The sequence below is a fragment of the Ascidiella aspersa genome, chromosome 3, assembly GCF_963924565.1.
Source record: "Ascidiella aspersa chromosome 3, kaAscAspe10.2, whole genome shotgun sequence".
Classification (NCBI taxonomy): domain Eukaryota; kingdom Metazoa; phylum Chordata; class Ascidiacea; order Phlebobranchia; family Ascidiidae; genus Ascidiella; species Ascidiella aspersa.
This window is the reverse complement of record NC_139449.1, coordinates 15,530,323-15,551,283: the sequence shown is the minus strand read 5'-3', so window position 1 is coordinate 15,551,283 and position 20,961 is coordinate 15,530,323. Positions and strand designations below refer to the sequence as shown.

Below are 20,961 nucleotides of genomic sequence, written 5' to 3'. Positions count from 1 at the left end.
TTCAACCTAAGTAATTTGCCCAAAAGACGTAAGTCAAGTCAAGTCATTTGAAAACAGTGACTTAAATGCACTTAAGTCATTACAACACTGTAAATCAGAGACTCGACGCAAAACGGATGGATTAGTAGTTTTACCGTACATTCCAAATTTAACAGAGGTCGTCCAGCGCATGTTACGCGATTTTGGTTTAACAGTGGCGGTAACACCATATCAGACCCTGGGCAGGATGATTTCCCGACCCAAAGACCCCGTGGATATATTTAACACAAAGGGGGTGGTTTATTGTATTCCCTGTGCAGAATGTTCCGCAGTGTACATTGGGGAAACGGGACGAGCATTTAATACGAGAAGGAAAGAACATCAACGAGATGTCCGGCAACATGATGCGTCGAAATCTGCTTTGTCCAGTCACGCGACAAAGCAACGTTATGACATCGACTTTGGATGTGCTTCGATTGTAACTAGAGAAGAAGATTACCACCGCCGTGTCTTCTTAGAATCCTGGGCGATACACACTCATTCTAACACCATGAACTTTATGCAAGATACATTTCTTGCACCTTCCTATCAATTTTTGTGCAGTAGCGGCCATTAGAAAGGCTGCAGCCGGTTTTCACGTTATTCGCGCCTTGTTTTCTTTTTTTCGCCTCGTTTTGCCACATTGTTTTTTCTTCACTGTATATATACCTCTGCAAGGTTACAAGTTTATATGCCCTGATGAAGATTACCTGGATAGGTTATCGAAACGTCGGTACAGAATAAATAATTGTCGGAAGAACCCTCTTATAATTAAACACCAGGATGTTGCCCAAACTTATATTTTGCCCATATATTGAGTGCAATGCAAAACAGTGTAGTGTTTTAGTTCTACTTCATTACAAATATGATACGTTAATTAGGCAGTCAAATAATATACTGCAACAACTACAAGCTACCACTGACAGTAATGCGTTGTTACTATTACTTGACAATTACGCTATGGCGTATTGCCTCGCTGAATATTAGCCTAAAGTTAACCTTGAGTAATCCCGTAGCGAAATTTGCGCGTTATTCGATGGAATGTTTTTTTGCAACTTAACGCCCTTTAAAAAACATGCGAAATCTCTGCACCTGGCATTGCACGTTAGTTGCTCGCCCAACAACATCAGGCGACCGTTATCGGAAAGTTATTGGTCGCATGAAAAAACACTTACGCCACGCTATTAGGCTACACGAAGCGGCACGATATAATTGTTTCGCCACAGCGATCGGCGGCGTTAATCTTGGCACTCGCGTATGTCCGACTAGGCATAACTTTTCACAATAGAACGAACAAATTTTATCGGTTCTACTTACCCGATACAAACGGTAGAATTAGAATAGATTACAATTTGGATTTAAATCAAAAAAAAAATTAAGTTAACTGGCAAATTTTGAAAATTATTGACAATTGGTTATAGTTGGGTTTTGCAACACTACGACCTAGCTGGAGAGTTATACCCGTGGCCCCCCAATCACCGCTCCGTGGCCCCCCAGGGGGGCCGAGGGCCACGGTTAAGAAACCCTGGTCTAACGTTTATTAATAATGACGTCATAAAATAGTGACAGTATGACGTCATAAAATGGTGATTGCAAGACGTCTGTCGCAAACTTTTAGGTCAGATATCCTAAGTCGCTTTTCTGTGATGGCAAACCTAAAACTGACACAGCAAAACGGCAGATGTTCACCTTAGTATAGTTCAGGGGTCGGCAACCCCTGGCCAAAAGTGGCACGCGAGCTGATTTTCCAGGGCACGCCAAATGAATTAACGCGCACGTTATACCGCCTTAAGAAAGCGCATTACATCACTACTACATCATTTACATTATTATTACATTACCAACACTAGCACCAACCAAATGGTTACACACGTTTCCAGTTTGTGTCACAAATTAGTATCTTAACTGTTGTTTTTAACATTATTTTTGTGGGCGTTAAACTTGTTGCTTACGACTGTGGGGCGCAGTCACAATGAAATAATATTTATTGCAAATAAACAAACGACAAACAGTACTTACAGGTACTTACGATATACGTACAACAAATATACCTCCGTAACGTACGCGATCTGGACTCCACAATTGAACAGTAGGCACTGCTGTTTTTTGGAATAAAATGAAATCACTTATATACAGCATTCCAGCTGGCGGTAATTGGATATCGTGACAATGCGGTTCGGTGACGCAGCAAAAAACAGGAAATTTCGGAAACACGATCAGCAATATGCTGTCAAATAAATGAATACACACAGCAGGCTGGCGAGGCGACGACACAGTCCACCAGGCTGTTTCAATTGAATGACCGGAGTTTCAACCCGGTAACAATATGGAGCGCAAACCGCTACACGACTAATAACTACTAACCGTTCGTATTACGTCACAATGCCCTAAAATTGGCGTGAAGTGCGTTAAAGCAGGGACATTCTAAATTAAAAGTTAGAACATGTGCTTTTGTGCGACTGGGAAACCAAGCTAAAAGCGAAACTGGTAGTTAACACTTCTGTCTTCTAGATATCGGCTGAAAAGCGTCAAAGTATATTCTAAAATAGCGGGCACAGTATTATGTTCGTTTTTTTAGCAGGGCAAGTAAGAGGCCCTCAGGGTATCTTTACAGAATTTAACTTATGAAATGAGGATTAATGGCGTCTCCCAAGATACGTGAATTAGATGTCAGATCATTCGTAAATTAGATGTCAGATCACAGCAGGACTGTGGAATCGTATTCGAGAAAGACTAGGTAAAACTACCCGATTTCGACGTGTGCGCATGCGAAACTGATAAATCGATTTAATACAGACCTGGACAACATAAATCGATTTAATACAGACCTGGACAACGCCGTCCATCCGGCCAGCCAACCAGTTTAGTCCGGCCCGCGGCTTATTTTCCTTGCGAGTTTTCACATATTTGGTTGTATCGTAAACACTTTTTCCAGGAACGGATTTAGTAATGACCTGGCCAAATTTGATTTTTAGCCTGTTTTAAATACTAAAACGGAAATTATTTTCGCGCTTCGCGCGAATCTCTTTTGTCTTTCTCTTATGTTCCACGTGCATCTTAACAGAAAAACAGCGCCCTCTGCACTGTGGCAGTTTAACAAACTTGGCCTAATATTTATATATTTTTGCGCTTCGGTCGAAAGTACTACGCCTTTAAAATACGAACAAGATATATACGGTTTTCTGAACTCTGAAATATACCGTTTCACATTTTGTCAATCTCATGTGGTTAATGCCATTTTGTGTGTTTCATTCGATGGATAAACGCTAACATATCAAGCATGTACATTTTTAATTTGTGCTCTATGCGTCACGTCCCTCTCTAAATGTAAATTAAGTTTGCAGTTAAGAACAAATATTTATCGCAAATTTTTTTGCGCTTCCCGCGACGTCTTGCGACCTTTTTTAAATTCGACTTAAATTTCAAATTTTCGCACAACTACAAACGCAATAACAAGTTAGTTATTTTTTTTATAGCGTCATAGTATGACGTCATATTGCGTGTATTTGAAATCGTATTTTTGACCCGGCCCGCCACAACATTTTAACTTTCTCATGCTTCCCGCTGTTAAAAATAATTGACCACCCCTGCTTTAGAGTCTGAGCAGGACTCGATGAAAATGCGCATTTGGCCGGAGGCGGACTAGGGTTGCTTTTAACAGACTCCGGATCCCTGGCTGCCAGTGCAAAACAAATATAGAAAAATGTGTGGCACGCGAGTTGTTGATATTTTGAAATTATTCCTAAACTGGCACACTGCATACGAAAGGTTACCGACCCCTGATGTGGTTTATGTCCAATAAAGGCCCGTTTATACTACATCTGCACTGGGCGTATTTTGCATTTAAATTCTATTGTGGCGAGCGTTTCACCCTTTGCTAAACTCAAGCCCCGTGCAGCAGCTGCAGCTAGCTTAAAGTTACGCTTTGCTAAACTCAAGCCCCGTGCAGCTGGAAAAAAATACGCTTTGGAGGGATTTCCACGCTTTGCTAAACTCAAGCCCAGGGAAGCTATAGAAAAACATTACGTTTTGTCGCGATTTTTACGCCCAGCGCAGCTCACTGCAGCTGTAGTGAAAACAATTCCACGCCCAGTGCAGCTCAGCCAAGGCTGCCACTCTAATTTCCATTTTTCCCTACCACACATGCCAGTTTTACCCTACGTTTTCCCTACGCTTTTGCGGGTAAATCTAGGGGCCCTACAACAACTCCATTGACGTAAGTGGGCTAAAAAACAAAATAGGGAGAGGAAATTTGCCCGGCAACCAGCTTCCGTACTTAAAATTTTTTTAAGTTATTTTATTTAATTTTCCATTTTAGAAGAATGAGCCAGTCCCCAAAGTTTGAAATTTAAAGTTAAGTAAACGGCTAGTATAGTGCCTTCTTTCTGTAGGCCTAATATTTTCACACCAAGTGGGTAATACTAATTTACGGAATGATGAATGGTCGGAATGGTCGGAACGCTCAGTAATTTAAGTGTAACCCCGTTAAAACAATTATTAAACCAACGCAAAACATTTGGGTTAGGGTGGGGGTTAGCGTTTGGGTGAAGGTGGGTCAAGTGTTATTATATTTAATAATAATACTGTAAGCGTTCCGACCATTCCGACCATTCATCATTCCGTAAATTAGTGTTACCCCACCAAGTTCTATAATTTAATGTTATTTGGTAAATCTCCATTGCACGTGTCTAAACCCCATAATTTTCTTTTTTACGAAAATACCCTACTTCCCCCTACAAAGTACGCTTTTCCCCGTAGGTATTCCCTACCCCCTACTTTAGGCGAAAATACCCTACCGTAGGGTAATATCCCTACGAGTGGCAGCCTTGAGCTCAGCTCCTCTCAGTGCAGCTGTAGTGTAAACGGGCCTTAACACGCCACGCCTTGCCACAAAGTCACGTCAAAACAACAGGTTACTTCAGGTCAACTGGTCGCACGATAACATACCACAATAGGAGTATTACGTCACAATGGTCAATGACAGATGTCAAATTAACGTAACGTCTGGTAATTTAAAATGGTTTTACAGGTATAACGAAATTTGTGACAACGTCATAAAAACACTAATCAGAAACAGCCAGTTGACGACCAGCACAAGCTAACCTTACGAACACGTGCGTCGTCGATACTCCTTCCAGGCACCAGCTGCAAACCACTTAGTGTACAATCGTTAACATCAGGCGAAAAACTAAATCAAGACCGTAAAATAGATGCGATTAATTGTGGTAGAATCATAATTCGACTATCAGCAGCGCAGTTTCCCCAGTTTTAATGAACGGGACTAGCGCTAAATTACAAGCACGTCTTTCGCCACCTGTATTACTGAACGAAGATTGTTTTTACCGGGTATTATGCCACGATCAGCGCAACATCTGCGCCGAGCTGCGGTTGGGGGAAAATAAGTTGTGTCAATTGCACACTTCACACGTGGTCTTAGAACAGGGATGTCCAACCCGCGGCTTGTTGTCGCGCTTTCTGACGTTCACTTGCATATTTGCGCACAAGTTCCCTCTCAAAGAGCGGATGTTTATAAGTTGAGTTATTTTATGACGTCACGAAATGACGTAGCTTATGACGTCACCCTTTTAATTTAATGGGTTTTGCGGCCAGTCGAAATTTCTAAAGTGGCCATTTGCGGCCCATTTTCTTAAAAGGTTGGACATCCCTGTCTTAGAATATGCCTATAGCATAATTTTGCGTTAACTATCATTATACATAAAAATGGAGACTTTGAAACGCGCACGACAGTCACCATTTTCCTTTTAAGAATCTGCTTCAGTTAGACCAGGGGTCGGTAACCTTTTTCTAGTCGCGGGCCAAAAATCAAACTGAAAAGGTCTCTGCGAGCCGCACAAAATGATAACGAAGAAATGTGTTATTAAAATGTTAGAACAACTGTGAATCAGGCAGGCCTAGGATATTTTTTGCACTTAAAAACGTGTTTAATTTCATTTACAGAGGCAGTAAAGTGTTGACGCAAAGCGAATAAAAAGTGTAATAAAATTACTTTGAAGAAACGCGATAACATCTAAAGTTAATCTAGCTCAGTGTTTGTTAACTGTCAAGTCAAGGCGCATCTTGCAAGCGAAGCGAGTGCGATTTTTCTTCGCTCGTTTTTTCTTGGTATACCGGTATTTCTATTACATTTTTTGCAAGTTTTATTACATTGCCGAAAATAGAAAAATAAAAAATTTTACAAAATATATATCCAATATTTTTTAATACTTTTTCCTATTTTGCGCTACGCACTTGGCAGCCTTCCACGGCGCAACGGTAAAGAATCGCTGATCTAGTTGAAAAGGCAGCATCAAAACGTCAACAAACCGGACGTATAATGAACATTCGCGCAAAGCGCGAAAATTTTTCGTAACGTAGTTATAATAGTTAAAATTAGTGTCTAATTTGTCAAAGAGGCGGCGGGCCGGATGAATTATATCGGCGGGCCGGATCCGGCCCGCGGGCCGTAGGTTGCCAACCCCTGAGTTAGACAAATCCCGATGTTACACCAACATAGGATATGAGAGCGAACAGCGAAAAATGTTAGCTGCGCCTAACTCGACGTTTTTGGGCAAGAAAAAAACGAAGGTTTGACTTAGCGTTGTCCATTGTCGAAATACACACTTGCTAATCAGCCAACCTAAACGATTAACGAAAGAGAAAACCTATCCGGCATTTGCGGTCTCGGTCGACCAAACAAACAACGAAAAACGACGTTTCGCGCTCGATTTTGGTTTCGCATTAGCGTAAGACGCTTGACCCAATTACATAAAAACACTGCCGCTTCGAACAGCTTGTAATCCCTGACAAAAACGAACAAAAAACGATAATCACTTAATCACTTTACAAAAAGGGGGGTAAGAAACCGAATTTTGAAATTCCTTGCCTCCCCGTGGGGGCGCCCAGGCCTATATTTGAATGCATTTTATTGTACTGCGTACGAGATCCTGCGTCTTTTTGATATAAACATACCTAATAGTACCTAGATTAACAGATGTTATTATAAAATTCTGAGAACTTCAGTTTAAATTTATTAGGGCCCACCGAGACCGTTCTGAGTTTTGATCAGGTCCCCGCGCCTAGAAAGGTTGCCGACCCAACAACAGACAGTCAATCAACCGTTTTTTTTTTATCAAAAAGGATCTTGTTTAGTTAGTCGTTATAATAATGTGCCAGATTTTTTTAGCGGGTTAGGCTTTGTCGTAGAATCAAAATATTGACCATTTTTTATGACTAAAGTTTGTGAATAAACGGCGCGATGTAGCATCTCAAGCCATAATTAATGTATAATAACATATTTAATGAAAAATTATTGCGTAAATTCAAATGTGCTGTTGTTTTCGGAGTTTTTGCGTTTTGTTTTGCCACTCTCAAAATGATGTCACGAAAAATTTCTAAAACTTTTTAGCATGCAGTTTTGCACAAATTGTAAAAGCACCGCTTACCAAAAAACTTCGGGCCTGAGCCGTGAGATGTTAATCACTTCCGCAAGCCCACCAATTTAACTCTCATACTGTAAACATTTTATATCAGTTGGTCGCCAGTCAATAACATATCCGACCCAGACAATCCCCATTGACGAAGAAAGGTTAATTCACCGAGGCAAAAGACTTCAATGAGACCTCATAATTAAACCCACTTCATTCAGTTTCCAGTAGGGGCGGATCCACAAAGACATGTGGTTGTAGCGTTCACAATTGTGTTTTTCACCCAACGTAAAAAGCATTAATTCATTTGATAACAATTAAAAAAAACACGTAGGCCTATTCTTTAATAATTAATTTAAATAATCGCCGCTTTAACATCCCGTTCATTTTTCGCATCTTTGAGCAATTTAATCGCGTCGAGGTGTGGGGCATCTTATGTATATTGCCCATTACTGGTTGTAATGTTAGCTTGTTTAGAATTTAGATGATTCCATCACAGAAAGGCGTAGAATAGAGGGGAAATGTAAGTTTCCTGAAAATTTTATTACACAAAAAAATTTATTCTTTAGGAGCGTCGTATTAATTTTTTGTTGGGTGCTTCGCGGTCCCAGAAAATTGCCTCGCGGCCCCAAAAGAACCGCAGACCCCAGTTTGAAAATCACTGCCCTAGTATAAGACGATATTGAATTTTCTATTTTACAAAAACATTTTCGGTATTTTTTTTGTTACGGTCGACTAACTTATCTCGTAGTTAGGCACTTAAAGCTGGCAGAGATTACCAAAATAATTTTTTTGTGACTGATTTTTAGGGTTACCTTACGTTTTATTAGATGTTTTTTAAATACTACGTATTATACATATCATTGCTTGCTGGAGCCTCGGCAGCATTGTAACCAAGAAGGAAGAAGCTGAAAAGTTCACCTTACAATATCTCCGAAAGTAAATTTTTTAAAGCAACTGAATTTTACAGCCATCTGACTTTTAGCAAAAAAATATTTATTTTCCTATTCAAGTGTATTATACTTTTCATATGTAACTGCAACATGTTTTTGATAAGTAAGTACTACATGATTTGCAAGGCACCGTTTCTTCACAAGTGGGTAAAACGTTAAGTTTTTATACTTATTTTCTAATTTAAAATATACAGTGATTAGGTAGCTCAAGGATAATTTACCTAGTCGATAGGTGCCAGTATAAAAACTGGACACTGGTTTAGAATATTTTATTTACAGTGGCAAAACGAGTTGTCAAAATTGAAATTGCAGGAAATATATAAATTTGTTGACCCACCTGAACTCAAATGCTTACTCGCACCCTAACCAAATAAAGTTTAGCAAAAGATACACAGGACAAATATGTGGTAGGATTTTAGAAGAGCAGCAAAAACTGTTGCATGTGAAGTTGTGTAAATTTTAAAATAAAGAATTTCTTTTTGTGAAATAACTTAAGTCAAAGTTAAGTCTTTTGTAAAAAATAAACTAGTCAAGTAGTCCCAGTCTGAATCAAGTCATTGACATGAAAATAAAACATTAAAGCAGGGGTTGGGGGTCTGTGAACTAATTTAAGGGGGTCCATGAAGGCTAAATTGAAAAATTAGTGTATATTTAAGAAGTAATTAAATTTAAAAACAAGTTAAATTAAAAATATAAAACATTTTACCACTGAATGTATTTAGACTCCATTTTACTTAAATCAACAGCGATTTTCTGAAAGTCAATTTGTATATATAGATTTATGAAAAAATCAGCATTTTTCTGAAGTCCATTTGATTGTGACATAAATTTGCCTACTGTGGTCCATGCGTAGCAAAAAAAAAATTAGAGATCAGTGGTAAAAAAAGTTTAACAAACTGTGGATTAATGTAAAGTAAACTATTGAAATTGGTAAATTTGAATGAATATGGACAATAACTCAAATAAAAAAATATCAAGAACGCACAAATGAAGTCAAAGTCAAGTTAATTTGGTCAAAATACTCAAGTCAAGTTACTTGAAAACACTGACTAAAAGTCAAGTCATTACAACACTAATTAACAGGATTACAGCTGCAATTCAAAGCTGATATTCCCCTTGTAATATTAAAAGTTTCTAATGTGTTAGACCAACATTTTACATACTTCTACACCTGTCCTACTCTTGATTGTTTTAACTGTTTCTCTTAAGTTTTTGTTTAATTTTCAGCTAAATAAATTTACTTGACTTTTAGGTTTGTTATAGTAAATTTTTATTTTACATAATGTCTACACCAAAGTTTGATAATAATGAAGAAAAGATCTACCACAGTCTTGTAAGACTTTTGGAACGGACAGATGTTGGAAGTAAATCGTTTAAACTATCAGCAGTTGCCATGAAATGCAATGAAGAGGTATACATTTCGGTGTTGGCAAACTAATTTGAAAAAAAATGCCACTTTATTTTTAGCTATTGGATGAATTTTTAGCAGAAAAGCCCACAGAGAAAAATGTGACTTTTAAAGATTTTTTACAAAATCAGTTATACACTGCCTGCTTTTGGGGATTTTATGAAATTGTTCAATTGTTATTGGGACATGGAGCAGGTATTTTGTATTATGTTTACATTGGCACATAGTTGCAATTAATTTAGTTTATATTTCTTGATTTAATATATATATTTTTTTTCAGGTGTTAACCATAAAAACAAAGTCACGCATTGGACTCCATTACATGCAGCCTGCTTTCAAGAACATAAAGAAGTAGGTTTGACACAAAAATACTAAAATCGAAAATGGAGTCAAAGTCGATTAGACTTTTGAAAACTTTGCCAACAAGAGTTTTTTTAATTATTGTAGTGTTAACATTTTATTCATGTTGTTAAAAAAGTAATACTTTTGTTTAAGTTATTTGTTTGTTTTCACAAAAACTCTCTTGTTAAAAAAACCCTAATATTTCATAAGTTTGTATACATATGTATTTTACAGATTGTCTTGCTTTTAATTGAAAATGGCGCAAAATTAAAATCTGTGGATTCCAAGGGCCGCACTTGTATAGATTTTGCCTCTTGCTCAGATGTTATTTGGCCCTTGTTTGAAAATAGTGACTGCCACCGGTAAAGTAATTATTGAAATGTTTGGACTATTATTAAACAACTTAATTAATTACTTTTTTAAACAGAACATCAAAATCTCTCCTTGTTAAAATAAAACTTTTAAAAGAACCAACTCAAACGGATATGGCAAATGACCTTCAAACATTGCACTTGGTATATATACATACTCAACACTTATTAGTAATTTTTCTTATTGGGGCATAATTGTTATTTGTAATATTTTTAACCTATATTTTGATTTAAGTTAATTGATATTGAATTTTACTCTTAGTATTGAAAGATTTACATTGTATTTTCAAAGGTGAACTTTCTTGTCAGGTAGTTTGGTTATATCAAGTTACCTGTTTTAATAACTAATAATAATTAATTAGTCAATATGAAGAGAGGGATCTTGGATAGAATATTAACTCACAGTTGTCATTGTTTTAGAATGAGACATCCAACCTGAAAACAACCAACTGTAAGTATGGGCGTTTTAGTTTGCAACCTATTGTTTTGGTGGTAGTGTTTATGTTTTGGGATGTTTTTTGTGTGACCAACAAGTGGGATATTATGTGAACAACCAATTAAACTTAGTTGGAAAAATGGCGAGGTTTAACCCAGGGATTAGGGACCTTTTTAGCTAAGGGAGCCATAAAAGCTGGATATTATATGGGCGAAAATTTATTCTCGGGACATATCTTGTTTTCGCCGCTATTTATATAGGCCGAAAATTTATTTTCGGGACATATCTTGTTTTTGCCGTTATTATATGGGGCGAAAATTTATTTTCGGGACATATCTTGTTTTTGCCGTTATTATATGGGCGATTTTTGTCCGAAGCTTTATAAGTAGACATCGTAGAACCTTCAAATTTTCAGACATGGCGTAGAGTGGTATGTAGGTGCTTTGTAGAAGTTTATGAGGCTGCACTCCCAGGGGCCTTTGCTTGGGGGGCAAAAACCTGAAATATTGCGTTTTAGCTCTTTGTAGCTAACGACTGCCATCTAGCAGCAGAAAAACTTTCATACAGAATTCGTTCATATTCACTTGCTTTGTCCAGCTTGTGAATTGACGAAGCGACTGACCGCCTGCTGCGCTATATTGTCCCGCGCGTGAGACTTTCATTGTGCGAAGTGGCACGTCCAAAACTGGGCTCGTGCGACTTGCATTTTAAAAAGAGGCTTCTCTTTAGTAAAATTACTTAATGGTCTTAAGAAACAACTTATTTTACCGCCGCAAATTTAAATGCGAAATCTGTTGGCAACTCCAATCCAACATATCAACACCAGGCCTACACAACTTAAAATTGTGTGTTGATATGTTGGATTGGAGTAACATACTATACAGGTGCAAATAGCAAATATTCTCCAAATACGATTTTTTCAAATATTCTTCAAATCGTATTTCATCGTATTGGCGGTAATACAAAAAGAGGTAAGGCCGTAAATAAACTTTCACCTACCGTACAATTAACGTAGGGAAGCATTTCGAGTAGGGATGTTCAAGGTAGAATATCGGCGACACATTTATAATGCTTGCTTTAAATGCGGCGTCAGCATTTTTTCGGGCGACCAATTACTTTGCGATAAGCTTCGCCTAATAATTAAGTGTCAATAGGGTGTATTTACCGCCGCAAGTTTAAATGCGAAATCTTGAGTCAGTCTACGCCTCTCTGTTAGCACCTGTTGCGCATCTTGCTCCAACCAGCATACCAACATCAGGCCTAAACATCTAGCAAAACTTTCGATTTAATAGTTTGCGTACTGAGCACATAATAGTGTTTTTCATATTGTTTGAAACTACATATTTAAAGCCTGTTTTAACAGTGATTGCTCGGACCAAGCCATGGTAAAAATTTACCGAGTAAAAGTTTGCTAAAGTATAGCAAACCATGGGCGTTAAACCATTTTTAGTCTTTAAGAGAATGATAATATTTGATTTTCAAACACGTGAGCTGGTCAAAATATAATGAAATGGCCATACGCATTATCTACGTAAATTCTATTCATCAAATATATGTTTCGATCATTCCCCAAAATCTACGCCATATTTGAACCCCTTTCGCATCAAAGGCATAAGTTAAGTGGGGAAGTTTTCGGCCCATATCTGTTTTTGCTTGCAGAAACCAGTTAAGGAAAATGAAAAACAAAATATATAATATAAAGTACACAATACAAAATATTAAAAAAAAAAATTAAAATAAAGTAAAAATTGAAAATAAACACTAAGCCCTGAAAATATACCCTCTAACAAAATATACAACAACCGCACCCCCGTCTAGTTTTTTTTTGGTTTCACGTGGTTTGCTATGGCATGTTTCAGACCGATTTTTGTCCAGAGCATTATAGAAAAAATGAACATCGTAGAACTTTCAAATTTTTAGACATGGCGTAGAGTGGTATGAAGGTGCTATGTAGAGGTTTATGAGGCTGCACCCCTGGGCACCTCCAATTGGGGGACAAAAAACAAAAGTGTTACGTCATCGTTTTAGTTCATAACAGCTATCTACTACTATCTAGCGGCAGAAAAACTTAAATACAGAATGCTTTCATATCACTTGCTTTCTTCAGCTCGCGTCGCGACGAGGCGGCTGCTGGCATCCCTGCTGTGCCTCATTGTCCTGCGCATGCAAAGTTTTTGTTCGAAGTGGCTTGCCTAGTAAAACTAGGCGCATGCGACTTGCCTTTCATAAAGAGGCCTCTCTAAGTAAAAAAACCTATTGCTATTACAACACAAAATATTTTACCACCGCAAATTTAAATGCGAATCCTTGAGGCAGTGGACACATCTCTGTTAGCACCTGTTGTAATTGTTGCACCATTCTAACATATCAACACCTGGCCTAAACAAATATAATTATACAAGGCCGCAACAACAAAAAGCTTAAGTTTAACGCATTCTTAACGACGACGTTACAAAGCTACGTCATTACATGGCGTCATAAATAAATAAATCTTGTGTTTATTGGATTTAAATTGGCAAAACTTTCAATATAAAAGGTGGCTTATTAGGCACATAAACGTGTTTGCACATTGCTCAAAACTACAGATTTAAACTCTGTTTTAAAAGTGATTGCTCAGACCAAGGCATGGTAAAAATTTACCCAGTAAAAGTTGGAAAAAGTATAGCAAACCATACACGTTAAATCATTTAGAGAGAATGAAAATATTTGCTTTTTAAACATGCTAGCTGACCAAAATGTAATATGTAATAACATGTCCGTAAGCATTATCTACGTAAATATATGTTTCGATCATTTCAAATATATGTTTCGATCATTTCCCAAAATCTACGCCATATTTGAACCCCTTTCGCTTCAAAGCCATAAGTTAAGTGGAGAAATTTTCGGCCCATATCTGTTTTTGCTTGCAGAAACAAGTTAAGGATAATAAAAAAACAAAATATATAATATAAAATATACAATACAAAATACAAAATATAAAATATAAAATATGTAATATAAAATATACAATACAATATATAAAAAAAAAAAATAATAATAAAAAAAAAAAATAAAAAAAAAAAATAAAACACTAAGCCCTGAAAATATACCCCCTGACAAAATATACTACAACCGCACCCCGTCTAGTTCTTGGTTGTATTTGTATGAGAGCCATCTAATATTTTTCAACATATAGTTATGGTTTGGCAAAAATAGTGATTTAAAAAATAGTGAAAAGGGTCATTTATTCTGTTAAAAAGGCAGGACGTACTAAGCGCAAAAAATGTATTAGCTAAGTTTGCGAAACTTCGATTATGGAGTTTTATGGTCTGAACAGGGCCTTTTGGGTATAAAGAGATTGTCTCAAACGAGCTAACAGTCCCGAAAATACAAATTGGATTCGTGTGAAGCGTATGAAAATTTTCTACTATACGATTTTAAAAAAAGGAAAAAATAAGGTTAGGAAATCGGTTATGGCCGCATGCAGTTGTGCTGCTTAAAATGTGTGCTTAATGCGCATGTGTCCTTTTCTAAAGCATGCCAAATAGACGCAGCTATTTTCGCTCTTCGTGCGAACGCTTTGTAGCCGTCTCCCTTACACGTTTTTAATTTGCAAATTTGCGCAGAGTTTGACGATAATAGCAGGTTTATGTTGCGCTTTGACGCCGTTTTGAAAAACCCTGGCACTTATATAGCATACTGTTCATGGTAGGGCTATGAGTTGGTGTAAAACAACCTAAGTCGGGCTCCAACCAAATTAACGGACCAAGTCGAGTCGCGAGTCCGGTTTGACCGTAGTTAGTATTCTATGCTTCGACTCCATAGCGCTTTATTCACACCAAAGGCTAGTCACCAAAGATTACTGGCAGATTATTTTAACGCCAAAATAAACATATTTACGTATAATTAAAAAAAAATACCACGGTCTTAAGACTGGTCTTTATTTTCCAAATTTTGAAAAAAAATAATACTTAAAAAAATAGTAATATTCGTCATAAAAATAAAATTATAAATTTCATCCCAGGTTGATACTAGAATTTTTGGGTAGCTTTGGGCGTTAAAATAATGCCAAATTTTTTTGCTGACTTGCCCTATTTTTATTCAGCTGTCTCCAGAACCAAAATAAGGTGGATATATAGCATACAGCAATCGACTGATTTCACCCTTTGCTATTCCATATTTACAATAATTTATAGTGTGCTGCATCAGTGTTCCCGATAAGCGCATATTTTTGCATATTTCGCAAAATTTAAAGTTGCTTGATAATAAATTGCAAAGTAAATCGACAGCATCTTGATTAAGACGTTTCGATACGAGCTTGTATCATCTTCAGTTAATGTGGACGTTATTGCTTTTTTTCTAATTTTTTTGTTTTACAAGGATCATTAACTATAATATCGTGAGTACCCCATTTTTAAGTTTCAAAAAAGTGCCCAAATGAGTTTCATCCGAGCTACGTATGGACGAAAAAGTGTCCGAATTAGTTTTGTCGGAGCTACGTACGGACAAAAAGTGCCCAAATTAGTTTTATTCGAGCTACGTACGGACAAAATGTGCCCAAATGAGTTTTATTGAGCTACGTACGGACAAAATGTGCCCAAATTAGTTTTATTCGAGCTACGTACGGACAAAAAATGCCCTAAATTAGTTTTATTGAGCTACGTACTGACAAAAAATTGCTAAAATTAGTTTTATCGGAGCTACGTTCGGACATAAAATGCCCAAATTAGTTTTATTGAGCTACGTACGGATAAAAAATGCCCAAAATTAGTTTTATTGAGCTAAGTACGGACATAAAATGCCCAAATTAGTTTTATTGGAGCTACGTTCGGACATAAAATGCCCAAATTAGTTTTATTGAGCTACGTACGGACAAAAAATGCCCAAAATTAAATGCCCAAATTAGTTTTATTGAGCTACGTACGGACAAAATGTGCCCAAATGAGTTTTATTGAGCTACGTACGGACAAAATGTGCCCAAATTAGTTTTATTCGAGCTGCGTACGGACAAAAAATGCCCAAAATTAGTTTTATTGAGCTACGTACTGACAAAAAAGTGCTCAAATTAGTTTTATCGGAGCTACGTTCGGACATAAAATGCCCAAATTAGTTTTATTCGAGCTACGTACGGACAAAAAATGCCCAAATTAGTTTTGTCGGAGCTACGTACGGACAAAAAGTGCCCAAATTAGTTTTATTCGAGCTACGTACGGACAAAAAATACCCAAATTAGTTTTATTCGAGCTACGTACGGACAAAATGTGCCCAAATGAGTTTTATTGAGCTACGTACGGACAAAATGTGCCCAAATCAGTTTTATTCGAGCTACGTACGGACAAAAAAAGCCCAAAATTAGTTTTATTGAGCTACGTACTGACAAAAAAGTGCTCAAATTAGTTTTATCTGAGCTACGTTCGGACATAAAATGCCCAAATTAGTTTTGTCGGAGCTACGTACGGACAAAAAGTGCCCAAATTAGTTTTATTCGAGCTACGTACGGACAAAATGTGCCCAAATGAGTTTTATTGAGCTGCGTTCGGACAAAATGTGCCCAAATTAGTTTTATTCGAGCTACGTACGGACAAAAAATGCCCAAAATTAGTTTTATTGAGCTACGTACTGACAAAAAAGTGCTCAAACTAGTTTTATCGGAGCTACGTTCGGACATAAAATGCCCAAATTAGTTTTATTGAGCTACGTACGGACAAAATGTGCCCAAATGAGTTTTATTGAGCTACGTACGGACAAAATGTGCCCAAATTAGTTTTATTCGAGCTACGTACGGACAAAAAATGCCCAAAATTAGTTTTATTGAGCTACGTACTGACAAAAAAGTGCTCAAATTAGTGTTATCGGAGCTACGTTCGGACATAAAATGCCCAAATTAGTTTTATTCGAGCTACGTACGGACAAAAAATGCCCAAAATTAGTTTTATTGAGCTACGAACTGACAAAAAAGTGCTCAATTTAGTTTTATCGGAGCTACGTTCGGACATAAAATGCTTAAATTAGTTTTATCGGAGCTACGTTCGGACATAAAATGCCCAAATTAGTTTTATTCGAGCTACGTACGGGCAAAAAATGCCCAAAATTAGTTTTATTGAGCTACGTACGGACAAAATGTGCCCAAATGAGTTTTATTGAGCTACGTACGGACAAAATGTGCCCAAATGAGTTTTATTGAGCTACGTACGGACAAAATGTGCCCAAATGAGTTTTATTGAGCTACGTACGGACAAAATGTGCCCAAATTAGTTTTATTCGAGCTACGTACGGACAAAAAATGCCCAAAATTAGTTTTATTGAGCTACGAACTGACAAAAAGTGCTCAAATTAGTTTTATCGGAGCTACGTTCGGACATAAAATGCTTAAATTAGTTTTATCGGAGCTACGTTCGGACATAAAATGCCCAAATTAGTTTTATTCGAGCTACGTACGGACAAAAAATGCCCAAAATTAGTTTTATTGAGCTACGTACTGACAAAAAAGTGCTCAAATTAGTATTATCGGAGCTACGTTCGGACATAAAATGCTTAAATTAGTTTTATCGGAGCTACGTTCGGACATAAAATGCCCAAATTAGTTTTATTCGAGCTACGTACGGACAAAAAATGCCCAAAATTAGTTTTATTGAGCTACGTACGGACAAAATGTGCCCAAATGAGTTTTATTGAGCTACGTACGGACAAAATGTGCCCAAATGAGTTTTATTGAGCTACGTACGGACAAAATGTGCCCAAATGAGTTTTATTGAGCTACGTACGGACAAAATGTGCCCAAATTAGTTTTATTCGAGCTACGTACGGACAAAAAATGCCCAAATGAGTTTTATTGAGCTACGTACGGACAAAATGTGCCCAAATTAGTTTCATTCGAATTACGTACGGACAAAAAGTGCCCAAATGAGTTTTATTCGAGGCACGTACGGACAAAATGTGCCCAAATTAGATTTGTTCGAACTATGTACGGCCAAAAAAGTGCATAAATAAGTCTTATTCGAGTGAATTATGACTGAGATACAAAAGGGGTAGGGGAAAACCGGGACCTGTGAGACACTTAAAATAACTTTTGCTTTTCTAACCCGCTAATTATTGGACAAATGATGCTATAGAGCAGGGGTCGGCAACCTTTTTGTAGTCGCGGGCCAAAACCAAACTCAGAAAGGTTTCTGCGGGCCGCACAAAATGTTAACTAATAATTGTGTTATTAACATGTTAGAAATGTGAATCAGGCAGGCCTCGGATCGTTTTTGCACTTAAAAACGTGTTAATTACATTTAAGGAGGCAGTAAAGTGTTGACGCAAAGCGCGAAAAAAGCGTTTGTTTGGTTTAAAATTCGAGTTCACACGTCGTCATCCGTGCAACGAATGAAAAGAGTAATGAAACTACTTTGATGGAACGCGATAACACTTCATCTATAGCTCAGTGTTTGTTAACCTTTTGGGTCAAATTAGACCTGGTGAGCGAAGCGAGCGCGATTTTTTTGGTTGTATACGGGCATTTCTTTTAAATTTCTTGCAAGTTTTCATACATTGCCGAAAATGAAAAATAAATAAAATGTTAAAAAATATATGTCCAATATTTTAGAATAAGTACGTTTTTTCGTTTTTCCGCGGAGCACTTTGCAACCTTCCACGGCGCAACGGTAACCGTTGACAGCATCAAAACGTAAACAAACCGGACGTAGAGTGGTCATTTGCGCGGAGCGCGAAAATTTTTCGCTCTTACGTAGTTAAAATAGTCAAAAAGTATGTGAAATAGACTCGTTTCTAATAAACTAAAAGTTTCTAAAAATTTTTCACACCTTTACATTGTGATTATGGATGACTCTGTTCCGATTGAAGTTTTAACCAAACAAACGCTTAGACCCGTTTTTTAATGCAAAAATACTAGGTCCGTCCCTGATTAACAGTTGTTATAATTAAGGGCTTAAAACTACACGTATTAACGAAAGTAGCCTATCTGTTTTTTTTTTTATTTATTATGGCTTGCCGAGACCGTTCTGAGTTTGGTTTTGGCCCGCGACTAGGAAAGGTTTGCCGACCTCTGGGTGAGACAGATCTTAGTGGCACAGACTGATACTAATATATTACAATATTGCCGTAATGTCCACTCTTAACAGAGAGTATTAGCAATTATTTCTTTTACTTTATATTAGTTAAAAGTGTTACGTCATGTCTTGTATTATTATGTTGCAAATCAATGATTTGTGCTTATAGAGCAGTGGTTCTCAACCGGGGTGCCGCGGCACTCTAGGGTGCCATTTTTAACGCTCCAGGATGCGGAGAGGTATTTCAAATTCTTTAGGATTCCAATTTTTGTTAACGTCGTGTTTCCTTTTTTTGTGTACGATAAAAGTGCCAAAAACTAAAAAATGTTGTTTCAACCTTAATTGTTGCACAGTTGATTTGCTTTTTCGATCTCGTTTATCGTAACGTTACAGTTGACCACTCAGCAAAAATACGAGCAAGGGTTCCCCATGATAAAAAAGGTTGCGAAACACTGTTATAGAGTTTAGCTAAAATATGTGGCCACACCTAGCTTCCTTTTCTAAATTGCAAATTTTAGGTCATTTATAGCAACCTTTTGTTGATGACGCGTTCATGGTCGTCATACCTTGAACTAATCGATTTGGTCCAATTGACTTGTTCGTTACCATGGGTAACGAAACTAATCTCGAATCTATAACAGACAATGTACAAATAGATAGACGTTCAATCTTCGACTGTATGAGTTGGCATATATACTGGCGTCTGACGTTCGAAAGCAGAATAGACTTCTTCGGCGTAATCTGTTTCTCTGCTATTCTCACATATTAACGTAAGACCTCCTGTGCAACTGGTTTCCCTTAGTCCTGTGTAGGAGATATTACCAAGTCCTGTTTAAGAATATATTGCTACCGCTCCATAGGAGTACAGAGTTAAAATCGACTATATGATGACGTCACATTTACGATTTATACTTTTTCTGTTAAAAAACAAATACCCTTCAAACGACTCTTATGGGATAGACTTCCAAACCCCTAGAGAACTGCACCTACATACCACTCTACAATTTATACTAAAAAGATATAAGAGTACACTACAGCTTTGATAAAAAAAGATATTGTTACTTCCAATTGCAACTTAATATTTGATCGTTTTCAATTTACAAAATGCAGCTTATAAAATCGCTGTATTTACCAGATTTGTGCAAAAAGCAGGAGGGTCTGACTTCTCAAAGACGGTTCAATCATTCATCATCAAGCATGGCTAATATTATGAACTGGCAATAAAAGTTACCGTACGGTCTGCTGTCAGATTCTAGACTTCCAATCACATCATTAAGCAGCGAATATTTTCAATTAAATTAGGGATAACGGTTTTTATTGTTTGGTTTGTAGGCTTTCTGTACAGTAGTAACAATTTTGTTAAATATTTTTATGTGCTAAAACATTTGTTGTTCGCGTGATCCTTTTTTCTTAAATTGTATTATTTGCGAAAATAAAACTTTTCTTAAAAGCTTTATGTTGTCAGTCAGCTGAGAGTCAACGTCTTGCTATGCTTGTAAAGTTAGGCCATAATAAAAATGGTGAACTTCTTTATTGCGAGCAAATAACGTAGTGTTCAACGACTAAATCAATCAATAGATGCCCATAAATTCAGATGTAAAAAATCCTTGTTCAGGTCATCCTAATATAAAGTATAAAATGACTTGATATTTGCACGAGAGTTAAAAGTGCGATAGTTTTTGATGTTTGAAGTTTGTACAGTTTTTGACGTCAATTTCAAACATCTGGCAAAAATGAAAATAAAAATGTGAATGTTACAAGCATTTAAACCACATCAAGAGATTAGCATAGCGGTCCCGGTGAAATAAGTTGCCCAGAAAAACGCGCAAAGCAAGTCATTAATTTCAGCGTATTTATTTTTCTAGTAAACTTGCTACGCAAGTCGAACTGACCATAAAAAAGAAATGCAACTTTCATGAAATAACAAAACTACAGTTCGTTTCAACGAAGATTATTTTTTTCTGGTTCAAAATAGGTGT

At 37.0% G+C, this 20,961-nt stretch overlaps 1 protein-coding gene across 1 annotated transcript; it reads left to right on the top strand.

Moving 5' to 3' along the window:
* The first annotated feature begins 9,636 nt into the window (after positions 1-9,636).
* On the top strand, positions 9,637-20,427 carry LOC146160375 (uncharacterized). Its single transcript, XM_083385626.1, has 7 exons — positions 9,637-9,806; positions 9,863-9,998; positions 10,084-10,154; positions 10,380-10,507; positions 10,573-10,660; positions 10,937-10,967; positions 20,118-20,427. The coding sequence occupies exons 1-7, from the start codon at positions 9,678-9,680 to the stop codon at positions 20,204-20,206; spliced, it is 672 nt and encodes a 223-aa protein (XP_083241752.1). The 5' UTR covers positions 9,637-9,677; the 3' UTR covers positions 20,207-20,427.
* The last annotated feature ends 534 nt before the right edge of the window (positions 20,428-20,961 follow it).